This window comes from Zootoca vivipara, chromosome Z (genome assembly GCF_963506605.1).
Source record: "Zootoca vivipara chromosome Z, rZooViv1.1, whole genome shotgun sequence".
NCBI classification, from domain to species: domain Eukaryota; kingdom Metazoa; phylum Chordata; class Lepidosauria; order Squamata; family Lacertidae; genus Zootoca; species Zootoca vivipara.
Window position 1 is genome coordinate 8450579 of NC_083294.1, and position 27267 is coordinate 8477845.

General features: G+C 46.9%; 1 protein-coding gene across 1 annotated transcript in view; it reads right to left on the reverse strand.

Annotated features, from left to right (window-relative positions):
* The window catches only part of LOC132591503 (oocyte zinc finger protein XlCOF6-like), a 126183-nt gene that overhangs the window by 20555 nt on the left and 78361 nt on the right, over positions 1–27267 (reverse strand). Inside the window, exons 5-8 of the mRNA XM_060270279.1 lie at positions 13731–13860; positions 10047–10122; positions 6844–8131; positions 1445–1457 (exon numbers count right to left, since the gene is read on the reverse strand). Of these exons, the coding sequence (XP_060126262.1) occupies positions 1445–1457; positions 6844–7978 (1148 nt within the window). The 5' untranslated portion in view covers positions 7979–8131; positions 10047–10122; positions 13731–13860. The remainder of the gene's footprint in view (positions 1–1444; positions 1458–6843; positions 8132–10046; positions 10123–13730; positions 13861–27267) is intronic.

A 27267-nucleotide genomic window follows, 5' to 3' on the forward strand; every position in this document is an offset into this window, starting at 1 on the left:
TTCCAACTCTATGATTCTACGATCAACTTAAAGGTAAAGGTAAAGGACCCCTGACAGTTAAGTCCAGTCGCAGATGACTCTGGGGTTGCGGCGCTCGTCTCGCTTTACAGGCTGAGGGAGCTGGCATTTGTCCGCAGACAGTTTTTCTGGGTCATGTGGCCAGCATGACTAAGCCGCTTCTGGCGCAATGTCACATCGAAATCAGAGCAGCACACGGAAATGGCATTTACCTTCCCACTGGAGCAGTACCTATTTATCTACTTGCACTTTTTGGTGTGCTTTCGAACTGCTAGGTTGGCAGGAGCTGGGACCGAGCAATGGGAGCTCATCCCGTCATGGGGATTCGAACTGCCGACCTTCTGATCAGCAAGCCCAAGAGGCTCAGTGGTTTAGACCACAGTGCCACCCGTGTCCCCTGGTAAATACGGTATATGCTTCTAAATGCTAGTTGCAGGGAATCACAAGCTGCTTTTTTCCCTCAGGTCCGGCTTGCAGGCTTCCCATTGGAGCGTCTGGTTGGCCATTGTGAGAACAGGTGGCTGAACTAAGTGGGCCTTTGACCTGATCCATCAGGGCTATTTTTATGTTCTTAACCCAAGATACAGACACTGACGGCTTCGTTGTTGTTGTTTAGTTGTTTAGTCGTGTCCGACTCTTCGTGACCCCATGGACCAGAGCATGCCAGACACAACAAAATAGTTCATTTTTCACATGGTCTAAGTGGCTTATTAGCTCCCCATTCCAGATTCCGACAAAAGTTCAAAACAAAGCACGCTCTCCACTATAACTGGACTGAATTCTTTAAGAAATGAATATAAATGTCTGATACCTTTCAAGACTGCTGTTTTCTCTATGCATCCCCATTTAGGGATCAGCCATAATATGATTGCTGTTGTCTATGTTTGTCTATTGCATGTATTTCAGAAATAACAAGAATAAACTTTTAAAAGTGCAGAGGCTTGATAAGAAGCTGATGCTTATATGACCTAACTATCCCATAGCCAATACACCTCCATGATTGAGGAGCTGTCCCATGTGCAATGCAGAAGAATGGTCTTCAGTCAAAGCCTGTTTGTTAGTTCTATGCTATTAAACCTGGGGTGACCCCAAAACACACCTAAAAATAAGGAAGTGGAGGTGTGCACCCTAAGCTCTGAACAACATCCTATCCTACAATGATACAACCAAGAATGTATCCTGCAGGACAGTCGTAGTCAACCTTTTCAGACCCAGGAACCATTAGGGATAAGGAACAGAGAGACCCAGAATCCCATTGTGGCCCTCCATACCTCTCTATCTGGCCCTCAGAACTTTCCCTAGGTCACATGCCTCACCTGCACCCCCTTTTTCCAGTTGTTTTGCCTGGCTGGAATATGTCCTCCTTGAATTCTGATCATGTCTCTTCCTTGTCTGGATGAAGGATGGAGAAGGGTATGCGAGGGACTTCACTGAGCTGCCTTGTTTTGATTATGCATTTTGCGTTTTTATATTGTGATTTTATCTTGTGTAGCGTGGGTATAGGTAAAGGTAAAGGGACCCCTGACCAGGGTCCAGTCGTGACCGACTCTGGGGTTGCGCACTCATCTCGCATTATTGGCCGAGGGAGCCGGCGTATAGCTTCCAGGTCATGTGGCCAGCATGACAAAGCCGCTTCTGGCAAACCAGAGCAGCACATGGAAACGCCGTTTACCTTCCCGCTGTAGCGGTTCCTATTGATCTACTTGCATTTTGACGTGCTTTCGAACTGCTAGGTTGGCAGGAGCTGGGACCAAGCAATGGGAGCTTACCCCGTCACAGGGATTCGAACCGCCGACCTTCTGATCAGCAAGCCCTAGGCTCTTTGGTTTAACCACAGCGCCACGGGCATTATATAAACTTAATAAATAATAATAACATAATAACAATTCAAGGCCAACCTACACAAGCTGCAATATGTGGTTAATATCATCAGCCTACCTGAGAGGGTTACTGTGAGAATAACTGGAGATTTAAGAAAATCACTTTGAGCGCTTAAGAATTGCACTACAAATATCAGGAAGGGGGAAATCTCAGGACCGGAGGGCCAGATGTGGCCCTCGGGTCTCTTCCTAAGCCACTCCTTCTCTGCAAGGCACACCCCTCTTCCCAGACCACACCCCTTTCCACTCCCACTTTGTGTCCTCCTTGAGTGCTTCTGCCTGACTGAAGAATGGAGGGTTGTGCGTATATGCAGACACACCTGAACAATGTGACTTCAAGGCTCACCCCATTCCTGTGACTGCAGTCTGATTCCACTGTTTTTAATACAGTGGTACCTCTGGTTGCGGACATGATCCGTTCCGGGGTGCCATTCGCACCCCGAAAAGTTCGCAACCAGAGCAGCGCTTCTATGCATGCACAAAGCACGATAGAGCACTTCTGCACGTGCGGCAAAACATGGAAGTAAACACTTCTGGGTTTGCCGCATTCGCAAGCTGAAAAGATACAACCTGAAGCGGACGCAACGTGAAGTATGACTGTACAGTACTGAATTTTAAATGATTCTAACCTGCCCTGGGACCTGCTGCTAAAGCGTGGGTCATCACAATAAAAATTATAGACTGAACTTGATCTTGGTTTTGGTGTACTATAGCCTACTGTACAAGCCATTGTTCCATTTACTTTTGGGTTCTGGTTGTGCCCGCCATTGTCATACAACCCTTGGAACATTGCCTAAGAGAGGAATACAATACTGTATCTCTCACCCAGCCTTTTTCTCCTAGTGCAGAAAAAGGTTTGTCCGAAGTTTATGCCACAGATAGAGCAATGCTATACATGTCTACAAGAAGTTGTTTTATGCTCAGTAGGGCTTACTCTCAAGTAAGAATGCACAGGATTGTAACCTCAGTCAACCATCAACAAGTAGGAATGCGCTTGGACTTTTGGTATATTTGATTCATTCTACCTCAGCTGAATATAGAAAAAGTTGTGTCTCCTGCAATGAAGATGTCAGAATGCTCAGGGTTGTTTCTTATACATGTGGGGCAATCCACAGCTCCCATCATCCTTTACTACTAGCCATGCTGGTTGGCACTGGTGGGAGTTGGACTTCAGTGACATCAGTCTATCCCCGCCGCAAGCAGCAGCGCCGTCAGGACAGGGCTTGGGGGGCAGAAGCCCAGCCCATTCTAACTCAAGACCAGTGCAAAAAATAGCTGCTGAATCTCTCCGTCATCACCCCTGCACAGCTTCAGAAAACCACAAAATTAAGTTAACAGAAGTCAAGTCTGCCATCCTAGCTCACCCAGTCTTTTGTGACCCCCAAAAAGCTTCTATGGGGGGGGGGGTTGAGGGCACCTTAGTACTGAGTCACACCATGGGTCCCTGACTAGACAATATCCTGTGCATTGAGGGTGGGGGCTTTTTTCAGTCTGAGCTGAGGGCCAAATTCACTTGTGAGCTACCTTCCAGGGGCCATATGCCCGTGGATGGGAAGGATGAAGGGCAAAAGTGGGCAGGACAATGTATGTGCCTCTTCCCTTTCTACAGTAGACTACATTCCAGCTATTCAGAGCTGGAGGTTTCTTTATACTATAAACTTATATGATGATGATGATGATGATGATGATGATGATAGAATCATAGAGTTGGAAGAGACCACAAGGGCCATCCAGTCCAACCCCATGCCAAGCAGGAAACACCATCAAAGCATTCTTGACATATGCCTGTCAAGCCTCTGTTTAAAGACCTCCAAAGAAGGAGACTCCACTACACTCCTTGGTAGCAAATTCCACTGCCGAACAGCTCTTACTGTCAGGAAGTTCTTCCTAATGTTTAGGTGGAATCTTCTTTCTTGAAGTTTGAATTCATTGCTCCGTGTCTGCTTCTCTGGAGCAGCAGAAAACAATCTTTCTCCCTCCTCCATATGACATCCTTTCATATATTTGAACATGAGGAGCCATCGATTATTATTTTATTGTTTGTATGCCACCCACTCTGGGTGGCTCCCAACAAAAAAGAGTAAAAACACAACATCAGACACTAAAAACTTCTCTAAACAATACCTTCTAAAACTTTTGTAATTCTTTATCTCCTTGACATCTTAAGGGAGGGCATTCCACAGGAAGGGTGCCACTGCCAAGAAGGCCCTCTGCCTGGTTCCCTGTAAATTCGCTTCTCGCACTGAGGGAACAACCAGAAGACCCTTGGAGGAGGGCCTCTGTGTCCAGGCTAAATGATGGGCAGGGGGTGCCGTTTAGGCCTTTAAAGGTCAGCACCAACAGTTTGAATTCTACTTGGAAACTACAGGGACTTAATTTACCTCTTTTAGGATGGGTGGTATATGGTATCGGTGGCCACTCCCAGTCACCAGTCTTGGGACGCATTCTGGATTAGTTGTAGTTTCCAAGTCACCTTCAAAGGCAGCCCCAAACAGAGTGCATTGCAATAGTCCAAGTGTGAGGTAAGCAGAGCATGCACCACTCTGAAAAGGCAGTCTGCAGGCAGGTAGGGTCTCCACTAACATACCATGATAAAATAAATGATGAATTTATTATTATTACTAGCTGGCCCTGCCACGCGTTGCTGGGGCTCAGTCTGTTAAATGGAGGCTCAGGGTCCCACTTCAGACTCCCCTCACCTTCAGAGTCCCCCTGTTTTATGTATGTTCTGCTTACACAGGCGTATTCCTATGATTTCCCCCCACCCTGTGCCAATCCATGACGTATCCCGCCCCTCCCCCCACCCCTGGCTCATCCCTGTGACTGGACCCACCGTGTCCTGACCTATCCCGTCCCCTCCTCCCGCCAACCCCCACCCAGGTGACTCAGTACCTCTATTCAGCCTAGCCTTTAAAGGCTTCGGCCTAGTATGTAAACGGGAGCCGAGGTGCTGTTGAGAGGGAAGGTTTTATAGGTGCAGTAGCAGTGTAGCCGCCGCTAGAGGGCGCTGGTTTCCAACCTGGTTCTTTTCCCAGCATGCACTTTTGTCTGATTTGTGAGTTCTGGAACACGTGCTTTTGGGGCTTTTACCCGGCCCAGGTGTGACATGTCTTTAGAAACAGTATGGCTTGCTCTCATATTTACATGCGGCATTGTGTCAAAATTTGAACGCAATCAGTCAAGCGGTTTTGGTGAATTGTGGATACCAACGGACATGGCCAGTTTACATTTATACACACACACACACACACACACACACACACACACAGAGAGAGAGAGAGAGATTATTATTATTATTATTATTATTATTATTATTATTATTATACGTTTAGAAGACATCAGAAGGCAGCCCTGCATAGGGAAGCTGTTTAAAGTTTAAAGTTTTATTATGTATTCATAAGTGGCTGGGTTCAAATAAATTGTTGCTGTTGTGCCTTCAAGGATAAAAAGAAACGTGTGTGATTCTTTAAAGGAAATGGTGCAATCCTGCAGTTCTGGGTTCCTTACTTGGCAGCTGGACTGTGGGCATCCAGGTCCCTGCCAATGGGCCCCAGCAGAGGGTGTGTGTGTGTGGAGAAGTCCCTTTGTTCTTTTCTTCCCCTCCTCCCTCTCACCACCACCTTCCCCCATTCAGCATCTTATTTTTGTCCTCCCCTGCCACCCACCTCCCTTGTTCACTTTTCCAATTCCCTGTACAGTGGTACCTCGGTTTGCGACCACAATTGGTTCTGGGGAGCCAGCTGCTCCCCAAGTTGCTTGCTCCCTGATTCATGCTTCTGCGCATGCACGAAGTGCCAATAGAGCGCTCTGCGCACGCATGCGCTGCGCAGATCTCTTCTGCACATCCGGGCGCTGCGGAACCTGGTTGTAAACACTTCCAGGTCCGTGGTGGTCGGAAACCGAAGCGGTTGCTCCCCGAGGCGGTAGCATACAGAGGTACCACTGTATTGCAATTTATAGATGCGGGCGGCCAGGGCATTAGTGGCAAGAAAGTGGAAGAGTGAGAACTTACCCACTGTAATGGAGTGGCAAAGGCTCATGCTAGAATATGTACAACTGGCTAAACTTACTGACTCAGTAAGGGGATCATCAACACAAAATGTATCCAAAGAATGGAGTGTTTACAAAAAATATTTTTAAAAGTATTATCCTAACAATTCTATACTAGCAGATATAGAATAACGTTTGAAAACACAAAAGTGAGATCAGGAAAAACCAAGAAAAGAAAGGAGGAAATTCATAATGCAGGCCTGTGGAAAATAAAGAATCTGCTATTGTATTGTTAAAAGGACGGGAAGTATCTAAGAGGGAGGAAATAGGACAAAATACAAGGATGGCATACTCTTCACATTGCGAAGAAGTATTTATTTTGAATTATATAATTTGTTTTGCATATTATTTTTTATTTTTGTATGTGATTCAATGAGAAGAAAATTTATGCTGTACTTGTATATATGTTATGTTTTGTATTAAACAATAAAGTATAAAAAAAAGATGTGGGCAGAATGTGCACTGTCACCCCTCCTCTCCTTTCCAATGCCCCCCTCCCCACTTCCAGGGGCTCCTTTTGCCCAATCGCCCAGGAAACATCTGATTTAGGGGGAACACTTCAGGTTTGTTTTGGACCACAGGGGCCCATAGAGCTACGAGTGGAAGAGCAGCGCCTGCCTTTGTTGCACGGCGGAGGAATATTGGTGTAGAATTTTCATCTTTTCTTAACACAGGCAAAAAGGTACTGTTGGCAGTGTTTACATAAATGATTACAAACATACATTTAAATTGTTTTTCCCGTGTGAGTTTGCTGATGTCTTCTACGGTTTCTCCCTCGTGTGAGTTTGTAGATGTACATTAAAGCCTCCACTCTGACTGAAGCATTTTCCACACTCAAAACATTTATAAGGTTTCTCTCCTGTATGACTTAGGTTATGTCTTCTAAGCATTCCACTGTCTTTGAAGCTCTTTCCACACTCCATACATTTAAATGGTTTCTCCCCTGTGTGAGTTCGTTGATGGTTTTTAAGGTGTCCACTCTGACTGAAGCTCTTTCCACACTCCATACATTCAAATGGTTTCTCCCCTGTGTGAGTTCGCCGATGGATTCTTAGCGTTTTGCTATCACTGAAGCTCTTTCCACACTCCATACATTTAAATGGTTTCTCCCCTGTGTGAGTTCGCTGATGGATTCTTAGCGCTCCTCTATGACTGAAGTTCTTTCCACACTCCATACATTCAAATGGTTTCTCCCCTGTGTGAGTTCGCCGATGGATTCTTAGCGCTCCACTATGACTGAAGCTCTTTCCACACTCCATGCATTTAAATGGTTTCTCCCCTGTGTGAGTTCGCTGATGGATTCTTAGCGTTCCGCTATCACTGAAGCTCTTTCCACACTCCATACATTTAAATGGTTTCTCCCCTGTGTGAGTTCGCTGATGGATTCTTAGCGTTCTGCTATCACTGAAGCTCTTTCCACACTCTATGCACTTAAATGGTTTCTGCCCTGTGTGAGTTCGTTGATGCTTTTTAAGGCATCCACTCTCACTGAAGCTCTTTCCACACTCCATACATTTAAACGGTCTTGCCCCTGTGTGAGTTCGCTGATGGATTCTTAGTGTTCCACTCTCACTGAAGCTCTTTCCACACTCCATGCATTTAAATGGTTTCTCCCCTGTGTGAGTTCGTTGATGGTTTTTAAGGTGTCCACTCTGACTGAAGCTCTTTCCACACTCCATACATTTAAATGGTTTCTCCCCTGTGTGAGTTCGTTGATGCTTTTTAAGGTTTCCACTCTGACTGAAGCTCTTTCCACACTCCATACATTTAAATGGTTTCTCCCCTGTGTGAGTTCGCTGATGGATTCTTAGCGTTCCGCTATCACTGAAGCTCTTTCCACACTCTATGCACTTAAATGGTTTCTGCCCTGTGTGAGTTCGTTGATGCTTTTTAAGGTGTCTACTCTGACTGAAGCTCTTTCCACACTCCATGCATTTAAAAGGTCTTGCCCCTGTGTGAGTTCGCTGGTGGATTCTTAGCATTCCACTGAAGTCCTTTCCACAATCCATACCTTTAAATGGTTTCTCCATTGTTTCAGTTCATTGATGTGAACTAAGGGTGTTCACTTACTGAATCACATTGTACATTCCACATATATGAATTGTTTATTCGCGGTTCCTAAAGAAATTACAGATTGCTCTGTCTTCTCTATTGCTTGCTTCCGAGTAGGGGGAAAGGAAATCCTTTAAAGAAGAGAACAAAGAAATATAACACACATCAAGTGACTTTGGTGCCTTCTCTTATTTTAACATCTCATACACTCTTTCCTCTTATATGTTCCATTTTTTAAGGAAATGAAATAATGTCAGATAATAGTAATGCATCATCAACTTTTAATGATCAATTATCAATTACTGTATCTACTCTGGAGTTGAAAACTACTCATTTGGAGGAGCCGGAGGAGCAAGATAGCGCCTGAAGCAAGTCTCCTGTGAGCCTCAGCAGAGTGAGTAGGAGCTTTTAAAAATAAAAATTATGCGGAAAAAGACATACTCCCACAAAACAAGGTTATATCCCAGCCAGAGGAGGACTCTGGAAGTCGCCGGACGGCATTTTAAAATATCCTCCCTTCCTTTGAGGCTCTTCTAAAGCCCCTTTGAAATCCCGCTGAAGCCATCCAAAACTCTTTGAGGTTATCTAAGACTATTTGAGGCTAATTACAACGCTCCAAGTTTCCTTCAAACAAAGCCCTCAAATGGGACAAATTAACCCAAATCTAGTCCGGGGATGGTACTCACAAAACAGAGTTATAAAGAACTGGGAATTTCTCTTACACAAGCTGCAGAAACCTCCCCCCCCCAAGAAAGAGCAGGCCAAAATCTTATATTATTTCTAACCAAAAGCAAATGCTACAAGAAACATGGAGATCCTGCATTCTCACGAGTGGTCTGTTGACCGCACCTGGTACGGGAAGGATATAGAAGCCAACAGAGGAGGGGAGGGAGTGGATCTGGCAAATGAGCTGAAACAGGCAACCTTAGAAAGTGAGGTCCCTGAGGCCCAACTGGAGCAGGAACCACTATGGGGAAACTCAGAAACTAGGACAAACTCTGCTTGGAGAGAAGGCGGGGTCCCCTCCCTTGACTGAGTCGGAGAAGTAGCTGAACAACATAGGTGTGCAATACTTGGACTTGGACAACTATCCCTACATTCTGATAGGGCTGTACAAAGATCTGCAGAAAAAACCTTTTTCCGAGCTTCAAAATTTCCAAAAATTTTAGGAGAGGGGAGTTTAAGTGGGGGGGGGGGAGGAAAAGGAGGCAAAAGTTCTCTTCCCCCCCACCAGCACTCTTCCCCCCCCCGCGCATGTTTTCCGGCATCTGCCCACACTCCCCATTCGCCCATGCGAGTCCTAGTGCTTCTGTCTCCACTTTGGGCAGCATGACAAAGCGGCTGTGCATCCCTGGCACGGCGAGTGCCGAGAGGAGGAGGCGGCTGCTCTCAACTGCGCTCCTAGCTGGAAGCTGAAACGGGTGGGCTGGAGCCTGGGAATGCGCCGCCCATGCTGCCTCGCCTGAACCTCGCTTGGAGTCAGGCTTGGAAGTGGGGAGGGAGGGAAGGCGAGGGGGCGGGAAGGTCCACCTGCCCAGCATAGTATCCCCCCAAACACCGCCTCTCTGCTCGATGGGGGAGAATCACCAACTTCCAAGTCTCCCTACTCCGGAGTCACTTACACTCCACTTTGGACCAAGGAAAGAGGCGCTTCCCAGCAGAGGGAAGGGAAAGGAAGGAAGCTATGGCAGTCACTGCTGGGGATAAGCCAAAATTGGAACACGTTCGACTTCCGAAAAAAGTTTGAAACCCGGAACTAACAAATTCAATTAATCGTGATAATGGACTACAGGAACCCTTTAATTTCAGTAGCAATCTTCCTAATCCCTTAGACATGAGAATTTATATAGAGGTAATACTGGAAATCTGGTGAAATCATAACTGTCAAGTTCTCCCTTTTTAAAGGGAAATTCCCTTATGCTGAATAGGCTTCTTTGCGAGAAAAGGGAAAACTTGACAGCTATGGGTGAAATGGAGAGGGGGAGTGGGGATTTTGATACATTTTAACCGTAGTGAAATGTCTCACTGCATAGTGAAAGGGCTTACCTCTCAATTTCCCCTTCACGTTTCTGTATTTTTCTGTTTCAAGCAAGATGTGCTTAGACTTGTGTATCAGTCTCTCCTGTGTGGAACAAGTAAAAGAGAAGTGCTGTTTACGTCATTTGTGACTGTCAAAGTATTCAGAAACATTCATCTTTTGAAGCAAAGACAACAAATTACCTGGGGGCCATAATAAATGTATAGTGGCCTAAACCTTTGTAAACAGCAGGCGAATGCTGCGGGTTGTGGACCAGGAAAGCTCACGCCACCATTAACCTGTGAGTTTCTTTGTGGGTTTTGCACAGCTGTTTTGGAATTCACACTACAATATCAGCTCACAAAATGTTACAGGCAAAATTACAGCATTGCTATAAAAAATGATCCCTTTCTCTCTCACACAGTGTTGGAGATATGGCAATCTCACACACCTCGCTTGTAATACTGGCAATCCTTGGCCTGCATTGTCTATCCTGATAATGGGTCTTTGCCATAGCTGCCAAGTTTCCCCTTTTCTGGTGAGGAAGCCTATTCAGCATAAGGGAAAATCCCTTAAAAAAAGGGATACCTTGGCAGCTATGGTCTTTGCCCTTGAAGCAGCCTAGACTGGGAAGGTGCATGCATTGTGTCTCAGCTTGTAACTCCCTCTGACATCACCTAAACAAAAAAAAAAGTAATAGAAAGGCTATCCATATGTAAATTATATACAAATCCTGAAAGAATTTCCATAGTGGAATCTCCTGAGAGGAAGGAGAGAGGAACTTCCTGCCCTTTGCTCTCCAACTGGACCAATAGCCTGGCTTGGTGTAATGCAGCAGCGCTTCAGGAGCCCCTAGCAGCAGCTGGCCTGGGTCATGGGGGAAGGAGAGGCCAGCTTCCAGGAAGGAGGGGTGGGTGGCGAATTGGACCCCTTCCATTTTCAGGGATCCCTCTCTCCAAGGCAGATTTCTGGCAGGAGGGAAAAGCCAAGGCAGCCCCTCCGGAGATTCCCCCACCAGCGCCCAAGTGGGAGACCTCCCTTCCAAAGGGAGCTAGGGCATAGCTGCCAAGTTCTCCCTTTTTTAAAGGGAAATTCCATTATGCTGAATAGGCTTCCTCGCGAGAAAAGGGAAAACTTGGCAGCTATGGCTAGGGGCAAAGGTGGGGTGGAGCAGCAAATGTAGATTTCACCTGGAAGGGACTGATAAAAGGTCCCTCGGGCGCCTGCCTTGAGCGCGCCACTCTCCCTGGGCCCGGCGCGATCCGGAGGGAGGAGCGAGCGAGCGGCAGCCCGCAACACAGCCACCACGTCTCCGAGGACATGGGGGCAAGAGCCCGCGCCCAGGCAGGTGGTGGGTTCGGGTGCCAAAGAAAAAGAACCTCGCCAGAGACAGAAGCGACCTCCCTCGGAAGGTGAAAGGCAGGGGGCTGCTTGGGGGCTGTGGGCTAAACTGAAACCCCCACCCCCCCCAACTGCGCTGCCACCCTGGGCTTGAAGCACGTGTTGCTGCTCCAGTCCCACCCACACATCCCAAGAGACCACCAGTAAAATAAAATTTTAAAAGAGTCGCTGGGGATGGGGCGCTTGGAAATGCATGGAACCTCTTAGTTTGGCAATGAAGCCAAAGAAAACGTGCGCACGCACACAAAAATAGGAAAGCGCTGCCTTCCCGGCAAGAAGCAGCCACCCCTCCGTCCCCAAAGGCAGCTCTCTGACACAAACGCCAGGCCGGCCAGGCTGCGTGCCTTCTTCCTTTCAGGACGCCGCAGGGGGTGGTTGAGTGAGTCAGGGCTTTCGGGGCTACTGGGCGGGCCGCGAAGGCATCCTCCGGGCGCAGAGGGTGGGGGGACCCCCGTGGGTGCGTGGGGGGGGGGCGCCCGCCGAGGGATCCATGCACCATGGTGCCACTGAAGCTTAAGACGGCCCTGGCAGGCAGGTAGTCCTCACACCTAACTGGCACCGGTAAAGCAATAGACGTCCCGGCTCGGGAAAGATTTAGCCTGAAGGCTTAGGCTGCAGTCTTCCTGCATCATCTCCTCCCACCCGCCGTGGAGTAATAATTGTGCCCTGTGTGGGTTTCCAGGGAAATCCACCTTGTTCCAGCTAATATGTCGGGTCATTCTTTCAAGGGGATTCCTTCAAGAAGAAAAGGTTGGAACCACTTAGCCGCAGGGGGGGGGGGAGGATTTCATGGGAGCAAAACGTAAGAAAAAGATGCAGTTCCGGAAGCTACAGAAAAACGAATGTGTTGTAAACACAAACCCCTACACGAAAATCTTGCAGATTACATTGGTGTAATTTGAAGCAAAGACCTCTCTTTATTTAATTATAGAATGAAAGAAAAATATTGAGATACACTGAACCATCTCCCCTGTAAAGTGAGCATATTAATGCAACTGGAATAATTCTTCTAGATTTTGTTGTTGTTGTTGCTTTTGGGCAGTATCATAGCCAGATGTATGGTTTTCTGCTGTATTTTGGACCAAAGGGTGCATACTTTTGACTTTAATGCTTACAGACATGACTGCTATATCTCTGTCAAATGACATTTTATAATTGACATTTTATAATTTCTATCTTATAATTGTTATTGAAAGCCAAGTCTTAATTGCAGGACTTGTTAAATGTGGGAAAATAAAACGAAGCTTTTGAGAGTGCAGAAAGAAAAGTACAAGAAAAGAATGTCATTGGAGGAGCTAACCTTCTAACCCTTTACAAATATTTTTATTTAATTAAATGTAAACCAAGCTTTTCAATTTGTATGTCGTGATCTTTCTATAAAATGTTGCCAGAGACAATGAACCTAATGAATCTTAGCTAATTAAAAACACAGCAAATCTTGACAAAGAAAGGATGCTTTAGATGGATTTTCTTCCACTTCTCCGCATAGGCCTTTAAGATTTTTATCCATTTTCCTTGCCAAAATTGACCCATTAGTTCTATAGAAACAGAATTCTGTGCTGTGCTTTGAATATTGGTCAGTCTCTGTTTGCTTAATTGCATGTGTAGGTAGATCATAGAATCATAGAGTTGGAAGAGACCACAAGGGCCATCCAGTCCAACCCCCTGCCAAGCAGGAAAGACCATCAAAGCATTCTTGACATATGCCTGTCAAGCCTCTGCTTAAAGACCTCCAAAGAAGGAGACTCCACCACACTCCTTGGTAGCAAATTCCACTGTCAACAAGCTTCACTTTTGTGGGCATCTCCTTGCCCCTCCTCCCTGACACAGCTGCACCTGCAGGCTTGTGTTTATGTTTATGTCTCAGCTTCTGAAAAGACTTTGAAGACTGACCTTCGTTCCCACGGGACTGCACGGCTGTATGGGATAATGTCGTCATCTCCCCCTGAGATTTGCAACTGGCGCCCTCAGCCATTTCCATTGAAGCATTCTGTGCAGCCACTTGTTCCAGCTCTAACGCTACAGCCAGCTCCTGCTGTAATTCCCAAGTGGCGCCCTCAGCTCTTGCATTCACTGGAGACAGCCAGCTCTTCCTGTGGTTTGCAACCGGGTGCCCCAGCACTCCAGCAATCATTTGGGAATCACCATCACAGCTTCCTCCCCCTCCAAGAGCTAGCTTCAATGATTCCCACATCTCGCGAGCCGAATTGCATGCACCAACATAAATAAATTGTCCCGGACATAAACTTAGGATAATCATTCCTTTCTGGTGGGCAGTAAAACTTCAGGCTGCGCAGATCAAAGTCCCTTACCTTCTCTACTCTTTGCTCAAAGTTTTCAGCATCCTGCAGCTGCAATCGGAACACGCTGCTGCCTTTCTGCTGCCTGGGTCAGAACACCAGCCAGTTCTGCCATCCCCTCGGCGATTAGCCATTCCAATTTCTGGGCAAGAGAACTAACATTACAATAGTACAACCAAGGGAAATATACATCATGTGATACATTCAACATCCTCTTCCAAGCCTGTTCCTGTTTAAGGTGGAACAGAATCTACTATGAAATCCTAACACTCTCAACCCAACAGGGATGGAATACTTTTATAGACTGGGGGCTGCAATCCAGTGATGGGAGGGGCCAGAAGTAAAAGTGGGTGGGGCAAGGCTGGTAAGGGACGTGGCCTTGAGGGCTGCATTCAGCTTCTAGGCCAGAGGTTCCCCACCGCTGTTCTACAACACTCAGGCGTGCCTGTTTAAAAGACACAACCAGCGTGCTTCCCTTTCTGCTGAGATGACATTTTCACAGCCTTTGATTTTATGATTCCAGGAATCTTTTTTTTATATCAGCAGTGATCAGGAATGGTGCCAAAGCAGGTTTGCCTTACAAAACACAAACAAAGCAGGGGGGAGTCCAGGAATGCAGGACCGGATCAATCTTTAGCCTCCAAGGCTATTTGTCAAGTGCACGGTTACATGCCTCTCCTCCTTAGTCACCTCTGCACGTCAGGTGATTAAAGTAGTTGATAATCATCTGACTGAACACACAAAGCAAAAACTTGCCGATGTGCACATCAGGTCTATGGCTGGCCCCTGAAGATTGCACTTGATGACAACACATCCAAGAGGAGCATCACAAACCGTTGGAATGTAAACGGACACCACAATTAAGGCGGCTGGGAACAAAGTGTGAAAATAAACGCACAGGTCCAAAAGAAACAGCTGTGTCAGAGCTTTCTGATGATCAGTGAAAAGGTAGCACAGTAATTTTTTTATTAAAGATTTTCTTGAGTTACAAAAATATGTGCAATGTCTCTTGTAACATCTTTACAAAACAGTACTGAGCGGCAGTGGGGAAGCTCAGGGCTAGGGGCTGGATGTCGTCTTCCAGGCCTCTCTCTGTATCCCTCAGAACTCTTAGAATCATAGAATCCTAGAGTTGGAAGAGACCACAAGGGCCATCCAGTCCAACCCCCTGCCAAGCAGAAAACACCATCAAAGGATTTCTGGCATATGGCTGTCAAGCCTCCGCTTAAAGACCTCCAAAGAAGGAGACTCCAGCACACTCCTTGGCAGCAAATTCCACTGCTGAACAGCTCTTACTGTCAGGAAGTTCTTCCTAATGTTTAGGTGGAATCTTCTTTCTTGAAGCTTGAATCCATTGCTCCGTGTCCGCTTCTGTGGAGCAGCAGAAAACAACCTTTCACCCTCCTCTATATGACATCCTTTCATATATTTGAACATGGCTACCATATCACCCCTTAACCTTCTCTTCTCCAGGCTAAACATACCCAGCTCCCTAAGCCGTTCCTCATAAGGCATCGTTTCCAGGCCTTTGACCATTTTGGTTGCCCTCTTCTGGACACGTTCCAGCTTGTCAGTATCCTTCTTGAACACTGGTGATCTAGCTGGATGTTGAAGGGGAAAATGAGCTTTGGGAATGGGGGGTATGGAGTCTTTGAGTTACGGCCACGGCAAACCTGGAAGTGTATACTTCTGGGTTTCACTACACACATGTGCACAACTGCGCCACGTACATGCGCAGAAGTGCTCATTTGTGCTGCGTGTGTGCACAGAAGTGCGCCTCTATTTATGTTATTTTCGGGGTGTGAACGGACCCCCGGAACAAATTAAGTTTGTATCCGGAGGGTCCACTGTACTGTACTGTATTTACACAAATCTAATGCACCATTGAATCTAATGCGCACCTCAGTTTTCAAAGCCTTGAAACCAAAAAAGTATTTGCTGGCAAATGTAAATGCGTCCTCAAATCTAATGCATACCCTAATTTTCACGACATATTTTGGCCAAAAAAGGTGCGCATTACATCACCTACATTCTGTGGCAGCAAATTTCCAGTTTATAATTCTGTGTTGTGCTAGGTATTTCCTATTGCTTGCCCTGTATCTTCCAATATTCAGCTTCATTGGATTACTGCAGGTTCTAATACAATGAAAAAGGTGGGGGGGGGGTGTAACTTTGTCCAGTTTTATGCACCTCTGTATTGTCTCCTTACTACCTTTTTATACGGACTAAAAAAGCCCCAACTGTTCCGACTAAACGACTAAACAACAACAATCAGGGAAACAGGTGGCGTTGTGGGTAAAACCACTGAGCTTAGGGCTTGCTGATCAGAAGGTCGGCGGTTTGAATCCCTGCGACAGGGTGAGCTCCCATTGCTCAGTCCCAGCTCCTGCCCACCTAGCAGTTCGAAAGCACATCAAAGTGCAAGTAGATAAATAGGTACCGCTCCAAGCGGGAAGATGAGCGGCATTTCCGTGTGCTGCTCTGGTTCACCAGAAGTGGCTTAGTCATGCTGGCCACATGACCTGGAAGCTGTACGCAGGCTCCCTCGGCCAATAACGCGAGATGAGCGCCGCAACCCCAGAGTCAGTCATGACTGGCCCTAATGGTCAGGGGTCCCTTTACCTTTAATAACAGTCCTTTCTGCCTCCCAACGGTGGCCATATCTCACCAAACGCTAGAGGATCACCTGTGTTGAATCATCAGGGTCATATCCTGCCTTCCTCAGTAGAATCCAATGCATTGAGTTGATCATGAGACTGGACACCAGGAGGTGCTACTCAGCAGTCTGAATCACTCTGCAGGCTTGGGGGAAGAGCATGCCTCCTCATCCTTCCCACCTGGGAAATGGGGAAAGAAGCATTTGTCTGTTTCATAACCAGGGGTTACAGGTTATTCATGGCCATCTTCTTGGGTTCCTGACCCATAGGGGTTGTTTTAAGGATATTCCTATGTGTGTACCACCCCCACCTCCCAAGGACCAGATTCAGGTATCTAACTGGCAATATGAAAGGTGTTTTCCCAAAGCAACATTACTTTATTTTACAAAATGAGCAATTCATCACAGTAAGCTGTAGTTTCGTTCACCAGCTCAAACTTCACAGATCTTTCTGAGTGGTCTACAACCAGTGCTATTTTTCTAGAGAACAAGGTGCTGGAACTCACAAGGAACCCCTCCCTTGTTCTCTTAGAATGGCAATGGCGCCCACCTGAGAGGTGCTGCAACTGAGTTCCAGCTGAGAAAAAGCCCTGTCTACCACCATTTAATTTAATTGATCCTTAATAGTCATGTCTATTAATTTTAATGGGCCTGCTCATGGCAAACATTGGCTACAATCCTGTTTTTTGAAGAGAAAGTGCTGATGTCAGCCCCAGTCAATGCCCTTTAGCCCTTCATGCGGGAATAGGTAGGAAGATGAGGCAGATAAGAAGAGGGACCACTCTTTTGATTTTGCTATATTCCCGCCTTTACAAAGACAACTGCAACAATTTACAAGCAGAGGGAGCAGCGTTCATATATGATATTATGAGGTTTTGGGGGGACTAGATCTCCCTAAATGTGTTTGTGATTTAGTAAAAATTAGAATTAATCAAAGTTTGATTAAACTTTGTCGAGCAGGGAACCCCCCTGGATTTATGCTAATGAGTCAACCCAGCTCCTAGAGGTATCTGAATGGGCCATGATTAAAGGTAAAGGTACCCCCGACAGTTAAGTCCAGTTGCAGACGACTCTGGGGTTGCACACTTATCTTGCTCTATGGGCTGAGGGAGCCGGCGTTTGTCCACAGACAGCTTCCAGATCATGTGGCCAGCATGACTAAGCCGCTTCTGGCGAACCAGAGCAGCGCACGGAAACACCGTTTACCTTCCCACTGGAGCGGTGCCTATTTATCTGCTTGCACTTTGACGTGCTTTCGAACTGCTAGGTTGGCAGGAGATTAGCCCATTCAGGAAACCAACAGAGGGCAACAGCCAGGCAAGGGGGAGTTGGGCCCCTTCTTTGCTGGGTGCTAGTAGGCGGAGGCAAAAGCCAGGTTTAATGTTCCAATTTTTAATGATATATGCTGAAGGGAGGTCCTGGGAGTCACTTAACAGCGAGAAGGAGAAGGAGAGGCAGAACTCCAAGTGAGTTGGGGATGACAGGCTCAAACAATGAGATATAGAGGAAGGCTTTTTGCTGCCCTTGGAAGTGAATGCTGCACTTATGGGAGAAGCAGCCAGACCCTCACAGCACATGAATGCTCAGAAATCCCTCCATCTAGGTGCAGGTTGTATATACTGTATGTGTAAATAAAACCATACGTCATAAAGACATCAGTCTCTATTGCACCTCATTCTCCAAAAGGGAACACAGACCCTGGCAAACGACTCTGCAACCCCTGGAATCTCGCACTGATCATGGAACTTGGTGTTGCAAGTAACACACACACACACACACTCACCTGCAGCATGTTCATCTAAAATCCTGTGTCAGGTAAAATGCACTTTTACAACAAGTACTCATTAGCTAACTTCTGCTAATTATAGGGAGGAGCTATGACCACCCCTCCCACGAGTGTTGGTGATTTCAGCAGTGACAGCTCACACATTTCCTCCACGAGGGCCGGAAACTTGAGCAGTGAGTTTCTCAAGATTGCTGAATTCTCAGCTTGATCTCAAATGCAGTGCTGCCCTGACCCGTTGCATGGGCAGAACAACTTCTGTGGGTCCCCTTATCTTGCAAGAAGCAAGGGGTGCCAACTGAGAATGCTCCCAAGCTGCCTCCAATCTTGAACAACCCTGTGCAAAGTTAGAATCACAGTCGGTGGGTTGGAGCACTGGTTTTGTAGCCTCAGTTATTAGTATTGAACCTGTTGGCTGATTTGAGAAACCTTGATTAATCACTGAGGATCATACTCAATTAAGCTCCACTCAGAGTCAAGCCACTGAAAATTATGGACCTAAGTTTGTCATATTCATTAACTTCAATGGGTCCACTCTGAGTAGAACTTAGTTGGAATACAACTCTGTTTTAGTTGATTAACTGTTTCATTGATTAATCCTGTATCCCGTTTTGCCTGTCAAAAACTACAAACGGTCCAAAGTGAGGAGAGCATCCTTTGTTTGTAAAAGATGGACACATAGCAGCACTTGTTTAAGTTGTGGGTCAAGACACAGTGTTGTTAACTAACAGGGTGGGGGGGGAGAGAGAGAGAGAGAATATGATGCCTCTTTTCATATGTCACCAGTCACCCATGCTCTGGTGTTGCACATGTGAGTGCAGGTATCATATTAGAAGAGGTTTCCTCTCTGCTAAAGGAAGAGGGAATGGAACGAATGGAACGCGGATGGCGCTGTGGTCTAGACTCTAAACCACAGAGCCTAGGGCTTGCTGATCGGAAGGTTGGCGGTTCGAATCTCAGCGACGGAGTGAGCTCCCGTTGCTCGGTCCCTCCTCCTGCCAACTTAGCAGTTCAAAAGCACATCAAAGTGCAAGTAGATTAATAATTACTGCTCCGGCAGGAAGGTAAACGGTGTTTCTGTGCACTGCTCTGGTTCGCCAGAAGCTGCTTAGTCATGCTGGCCACATGACCCGGAAAAATTGCGGACAAACATCTGCTCCCTCAGCCTGTAAAGCGAGATGAGCGCCACAACCCCAGAGTCGTCCGCGACTGGACTTAACTGTCAGGGGTCCTTTACCTTTTTAAAGGAAGATGGAATGTCTCTTCTTGGAAGAGACTCTGCTGTGTGGGGTTCTATTTATGTGTCACAGCCTGCATCCTCTTAAAAGAGACATTCTGTGCCAAGAGAGTGCCCCTCCTCAGATAGCACCCCTCACTCCCCTGCATTGCCTGTAGGTCTCACAACAAGCCTTGTGTTCGGAAGTGGCATTCTCAGGGAATAAAGCCTCTAAGACAGGGCTCGCCGCCTGAAGCTCTTTCAATTCACAATAGTCAATTAATTTTGTCATTAATTGATATGGTTCCATGTTTATTTTATGAATGCTTAATTTTATTTTATTTTTGCTAGGGGCTAACAGATCTGCTTGCATCACTTCCCTTGAACATAGCCAGGATTCTTTTGGGTGGGGGGACAGGCCTTTTGTTAGAGGGGGTAGAACCTCAGTTTGTATTTTTATTGATTTTTATTGCTTTTGGGGGGAGCTGTCCCTCTCTGCCCCCCCCGGCTATGCCCTATCCCTTTAATCCCTTTGCTCTTCACCCACCCCCCTGGCCAAACCTTGCTCCCTTTACACCTTGCCCACTTCCTTACCTATTCCCCCATTGCTGGCTTGGCTTGGCCCAAGCTCCACTACCCACCTCACCTTTAAAAGACCTGGAGGTGCTTCAGAGTGTGGCTTGCTAAACTGGTGTATGTAGTGCCGCCACCCCAACCCACCCCGGTAACGCTGCTGCAGGCACATTTAACAGAGGTTGGGAAGAGGCACATCACAGCATGCAAACCACAGAGCATGTTGTTGTTGTTGTTTAGTCGTTTAGTCGTGTCCGACTCTTCGTGACGCCATGGACCAGAGCACGCCAGGCACTCCTGTCTTGCACTAACTCCCGCAGTTTGGTCAAACTCATGTTCGTAGCTTCGAGAACACTGTCCAACCATCTCGTCCTCTGTCGCCCCCTTCTCCTAGCGCCCTCAATCTTTTCCAACATCAGGGTCTTTTCCAAGGATTCTTCTCTTCTCATGAGGTGGCCAAAGTATTGGAGCCTCAGCTTCACGATCTGTCCTTCCAGTGAGCACTCAGGGCTGATTTCCTTAAGAATTGATAGGTTTGATCTTCTTGCAGTCCATGGGACTCTCAAGAGTCTCCTCCAGCACCATAATTCAAAAGCATCAATTCTTTGGCAATCAGCCTTCTTTATGGTCCAGCTCTCACTTCCATACATCACTACTGGGAAAACCATAGCTTTAACTATACGGACCTTTGTAGGCAAGGTGATGTCTCTGCTTTTTAAGATGCTGTCTAGGTTTGTCATTGCTTTCCTGCAGATGTTGCTGGACTCCTTGGCCTCAGCATCTCCAGGAATGATGGGAGTTGTAGTCCAACAACATCTGGACGGCCAAGAGTTTCCCAAGGAGCCCAAGAAAGTAAAATCTCTGACTGTCTCCATTTCTTTCCCTTCTATTTGCCAGGAGGTGATGGGACCAGTGGCCATGATCTTGGTTTTTTTGATGTTGAGCTTCAGAGCATATTTTGCACTCTCCTCTTTCACCCTCATTGCAGTATACTGCTATTTCATTTTTTAAAAAATATAGCTAACAACGATTAAAATACACAAGAGCAATGTAAAAATTAAGCAAGCCACCAGCTGACTGTTACAGAACAGTATTTTTTTCCTAATTGTCCTCATAATGGTCATATAAATCAAATTGAGTTGTTTGTTGGATTATCGAATTATGTTTCAAAATGATTTAGTATTTGACTGTTATTGTAACAATTGATTCACATTTTTATTGCTCAGTTGTCAGCCACTTTGAGCATGTTTATAGGGAATGTAGCACACGAATTTAAATAATAAATAAAAAGTTTCCCACATTCATCTTAATTGTTCGGGGTAGTTTTTTTTTAAAAAAAAAAAACATTTCTGATTATCTGGGAGTGCATTTTAGCTGATCAAAACTTTTTTAAAATTGATTTGCCAGCTGATGAGCCCATTCCAACATGGCAGTTTTCATTCCTTTACGTGTCCCATGTCATCCCTAGTTCTTATCCCATGCCTACTCCCAGTCCCAGTTAGTCCTACCTAAGGAAGAGCTACTGAAATTTATAGGCAACTAACTTAGGTTCAGCATGTTATGCGGGTGGCGCTGTGGTCTAAGCCACTGAGCCTAGGGCTTGCCGATCAGAAGGTTGGCGGTTCGAATCCCCGCGACGGGTGAGCTCCCGTCGCGGGGGTTGGCGGTTCGAATTTGCTGCCGCGGAGTGTGGTGGAGTCTCCTTCTTTGGAGGTCTTTAAGCGGAGGCCATATGTCAAGATTGCTTTGATGGTGTTTCCTGCTTGGCAGGGGGTTGGACTGGATGGCCCTTGTGGTCTCTTCCAACTCTATGATTCTACGATCAACTTAAAGGTAAAGGTAAAGGACCCCTGACAGTTAAGTCCAGTCGCAGATGACTCTGGGGTTGCGGCGCTCGTCTCGCTTTACAGGCTGAGGGAGCTGGCATTTGTCCGCAGACAGTTTTTCTGGGTCATGTGGCCAGCATGACTAAGCCGCTTCTGGCGCAATGTCACATCGAAATCAGAGCAGCACACGGAAATGGCATTTACCTTCCCACTGGAGCAGTACCTATTTATCTACTTGCACTTTTTGGTGTGCTTTCGAACTGCTAGGTGGGCAGGAGCTGGGACCGAGCAATGGGAGCTCATCCCGTCATGGGGATTCGAACTGCCGACCTTCTGATCAGCAAGCCCAAGAGGCTCAGTGGTTTAGACCACAGTGGCACCCGTGTCCCCTGGTAAATACGGTATATGCTTCTAAATGCTAGTTGCAGGGAATCACAAGCTGCTTTTTTCCCTCAGGTCTGGCTAGCAGGCTTCCCATTGGAGCGTCTGGTTGGCCATTGTGAGAACAGGTGGCTGAACTAAGTGGGCCTTTGACCTGATCCATCAGGGCTATTTTTATGTTCTTAACCCAAGATACAGACACTGACGGCTTCGTTGTTGTTGTTTAGTTGTTTAGTCGTGTCCGACTCTTCGTGACCCCATGGACCAGAGCATGCCAGACACAACAAAATAGTTCATTTTTCACATGGTCTAAGTGGCTTATTAGCTCCCCATTCCAGATTCCGACAAAAGTTCAAAACAAAGCACGCTCTCCACTATAACTGGACTGAATTCTTTAAGAAATGAATATAAATGTCTGATACCTTTCAAGACTGCTGTTTTCTCTATGCATCCCCATTTAGGGATCAGCCATAATATGATTGCTGTTGTCTATGTTTGTCTATTGCATGTATTTCAGAAATAACAAGAATAAACTTTTAAAAGTGCAGAGGCTTGATAAGAAGCTGATGCTTATATGACCTAACTATCCCATAGCCAATACACCTCCATGATTGAGGAGCTGTCCCATGTGCAATGCAGAAGAATGGTCTTCAGTCAAAGCCTGTTTGTTAGTTCTATGCTATTAAACCTGGGGTGACCCCAAAACACACCTAAAAATAAGGAAGTGGAGGTGTGCACCCTAAGCTCTGAACAACATCCTATCCTACAATGATACAACCAAGAATGTATCCTGCAGGACAGTCGTAGTCAACCTTTTCAGACCCAGGAACCATTAGGGATAAGGAACAGAGAGACCCAGAATATCATTGTGGCCCTCCATACCTCTCTATCTGGCCCTCAGAACTTTCCCTAGGTCACATGCCTCACCTGCACCCCCTTTTTCCAGTTGTTTTGCCTGGCTGGAATATGTCCTCCTTGAATTCTGATCATGTCTCTTCCTTGTCTGGATGAAGGATGGAGAAGGGTATGCGAGGGACTTAACTGAGCTGCCTTGTTTTGATTATGCATTTTGCGTTTTTATATTGTGATTTTATCTTGTGTAGCGCGGGTATAGGTAAAGGTAAAGGTACCCCAGACCATAAGGTCCAGTCGTGACCGACTCTGGGGTTGCTCACTCATCTCGCATTATTGGCCGAGGGAGCCGGCGTATAGCTTCCAGGTCATGTGGCCAGCATGACAAAGCCCCTTCTGGCAAACCAGAGCAGCCCATGGAAACGCCGTTTACCTTCCCGCTGTAGCGGTTTATCTATTTATCTACTTGCATTTTGACGTGCTTTCGAACTGCTAGGTTGGCAGGAGCTGGGACCAAGCAATGGGAGCTTACCCCGTCACAGGGATTCGAACCGCCGACCTTCTGATCAGCAAGCCCTAGGCTCAGTGGTTTAACCACAGCGCCACGGGCGGTATATAAACTTAATAAATAATAATAACATAATAACAATTCAAGGCCAACCTACACAAGCTGCAATATGTGGTTAATATCATCAGCCTACCAGAGAGGGTTACTGTGAGAATAACTGGAGATTTAAGAAAATCACTTTGAGCGCTCAAGAATTGCACTACACATATCAGGAAGGGGGAAATCTCAGGACCGGAGGGCCAGATGTGGCCCTCGGGTCTCTTCCTAAGCCACTCCTTCTCTGCAAGCCACACCCCTCTTCCCAGACCACACCCCTTTCCACTCCCACATTGTGTCCTCCTTGAGTGCTTCTGCCTGACTGAAGAATGGAGGGTTGTGCGTATATGCAGACACACCTGAACAATGTGACTTCAAGGCTCACCCCATTCCTGTGACTGCAGTCTGATTCCACTGTTTTCATTGCTGCCAAGTTTTCCCTTTTCTCGCGAGGAAGCCTATTCAGCATAAGGGAAAATCCCTTTTAAAAAAGGGATAACTTGGCAGCTATGTGTTTTTAATACAGTGGTACCTCTGGTTGCGGACATGATCCATTCCAGGGTACCATTTGCACCCCGAAAAGTTCACAACCAGAGCAGCGCTTCTGTGCATGCGCAAAGCACGATAACATGGAAGTAAACACTTCTGGGTTTGCTGCGTTCGCAAGCTGAAAAGATACAACCTGAAGCGGACGCAACGTGAAGTATGACTGTACAGTACTGAATTTTAAATGATTCTAACCTGCCCTGGGACCTGCTGCTAAAGCGTGGGTCATCACAATAAAAATTATAGACTGAACTTGATCTTGGTTTTGGTGTACTATAGCCTACTGTACAAGCCATTGTTCCATTTACTTTTGGGTTCTGGTTGTGCCCGCCATTGTCATACAACCCTTGGAACATTGCCTAAGAGAGGAATGCGGACCTCAGGCTGATAGAAGTTTCCCTACCTGCTGATGAATATCATGGCATTATATCTCATTGGGAGAGGCTGAACACAAGAAAACTGGAAGCTTCATTTACTACCTTGAAGATCCGCTGAGTTGAAGGAAATCTATTTCCAAATCCACTCCCAAAGTAGGCATCTGATCTATCCAGGTTCCTCTATGCCAGAGCTTTCCAAACTGTGTGTCGCGACATATTAAAGTGCCAGGCTGCAGTGTGTACGTGTGTCACGCAAATGTTCCCCACACTCCCTTCCAGGGCTGGAAAGCGGTTAGTTTAACCTCTGGTTTGCTAGTAAAACTGAATTACTGTGTCGCAAAAGGATGCATATCTTACAAAGTGCGCCACCAACATGAAAAGTTTGGAAAGCTCTGCTCTACACCAGGGGTCGGCAAGGTTTACCTCACCTGGGCCAGTTCACTCAAGCGAAGATCCCTCAGCGGGCCGGACTGCGCGCACGCATGAGCACCCGCCCACAATTTCGGGCGTCTGTGTCTGCGCAGACGCGATGTTCGGCACAGCGAAAGCGAGTCCCCGTGCTGTGCTATGCCAGTTTAGCACAGCACGCAGGGAGTCACCGAGCAGGCCGCTTGGTTCAGAGGTGACTCATGGGCCAGTTAAAAGACCCCTGTGGGGCACTTGTGGCCCATGGGCCTTAGGTTGCCTACCCCTGCTCTACACCTTCCCCAACCACCACCTGGCCACACATCACCCAAGCCTAGCCTGCTTATCAAAGTCCACCATATGTTCCGATTTCCAGGTGTCAATGCTACATACATTTCACACATTATGCGCACCCACGCAAAGGGCACAGGAAGTCACTGTGCCTCCATGGGCAATTCATGTGTTGAATAGTGCAGGAGTAGCTAGTGGCATTGTGGTCTAAACCACAGAGCCTAGGGCTTGCCAATCAGAAGGTCGGTGGTTCGAATCCCCACGACAGGGTGGGCTCCCGTTGCTCGATTCCAGCTCCTGCCCACCTAGCAGTTCGAAAGCACATCAAAGTGCAAGTAGATAAATAGGTACCACTCTGGCGGGAAGGTAAACGGCATTTCCATGTGCTGCTCTGGTTTGCCAGAAGTGGCTTAGTCATGCTGCCCACATGACCCGGAAGCTGTACGCCAGCTCCCTCGGCCAATAAAGCGAGATGAACGCCACAACCCCACAGTCGTCCACGACTGGACCTAACGGCCAGGGTCCCTTTACCTTTTAGCTAGTGGTGTACTGGTGTCTGCCAGATGTTTCCAGACTCCCAGCCCAGTCAAGCGCAGTCAATGGTCAAGGGTGAGTTGCACTTCAGCAACATCTGGCCAGCACCACATTGGCTACCTCTGGGGTCATGGCTAAGAGCACTGGATAAGAGTTAGGGAGACCTGGGTTCAAATCCTCACCCAACAAAACTCACCTAGTCACTATGGGCCAGTCACCCACCTACCATGCAAGATTGGTGGGAAGCCATAAGCCAGATAGAGCCATGCTATACATGTCTACAAGAAGTTGTTTTATGGTCAGTAGGGCTTACTCTCAGGTAAGAATGCACAGGATTGTAACCTCAGTCAACCATCAACAAGTAGGAATGCGCTTGGACTTTTGGTATATTTGATTCATTCTACCTCAGCTGAATATAGAAAAAGTTGTGTCTCCTGCAATGAAGATGTCAGAATGCTCAGGGTTGTTTCTTATACATGTGGGGCAATCCACAGCTCCCATCATCCTTTACTACTAGCCATGCTGGTTGGCACTGGTGGGAGTTGGACTTCAGTGACATCAGTCTATCCCCGCCGCAAGCAGCAGCGCCGTCAGGACAGGGCTTGGGGGGCAGAAGCCCAGCCCATTCTAACTCAAGACCAGTGCAAAAAATAGCTGCTGAATCTCTCCGTCATCACCCCTGCACAGCTTCAGAAAACCACAAAATTAAGTTAACAGAAGTCAAGTCTGCCATCCTAGCTCACCCAGTCTTTTGTGACCCCCAAAAAGCTTCTATGGGGGGGGGGGTTGAGGGCACCTTAGTACTGAGTCACACCATGGGTCCCTGTCTAGACAATATCCTGTGCATTGAGGGTGGGGGCTTTTTTCAGTCTGAGCTGAGGGCCAAATTCACTTGTGAGCTACCTTCCAGGGGCCATATGCCAGTGGATGGGAAGGATGAAGGGCAAAAGTGGGCAGGACAATGTATGTGCCTCTTCCCTTTCTACAGTAGACTACATTCCAGCTATTCAGAGCTGGAGGTTTCTTTATACTATAAACTTTGATGATGATGATGATGATAATGATGATAATAGAATCATAGAGTTGGAAGAGACCACAAGGGCCATCCAGTCCAACCCCCTGCCAAGCAGGAAACACCATCAAAGCATTCTTGACATATGCCTGTCAAGCCTCTGCTTAAAGACCTCCAAAGAAGGAGACTCCACCACACTCCTTGGTAGCAAATTCCACTGTCAACAAGCTTCACTTTTGTGGGCATCTCCTTGCCCCTCCTCCGTGACACAGCTGCACCTGCAGGCTTGTGTTCATGTTTATGTCTCAGCTTCTGAAAAGACTTTGAAGACTGACCTTCGTTCCCACGGGACTGCACGGCTGATGACGCCATTTCCCCCTGAGATTTGCAACTGGCGCCCTCAGCCATTTCCATTGAAGCATTCTGTGCAGCCACTTGTTCCAGGTCTGACGCTACAGCCAGCTCCTGCTGCAATTCCCAAGTGGCGCCCTCA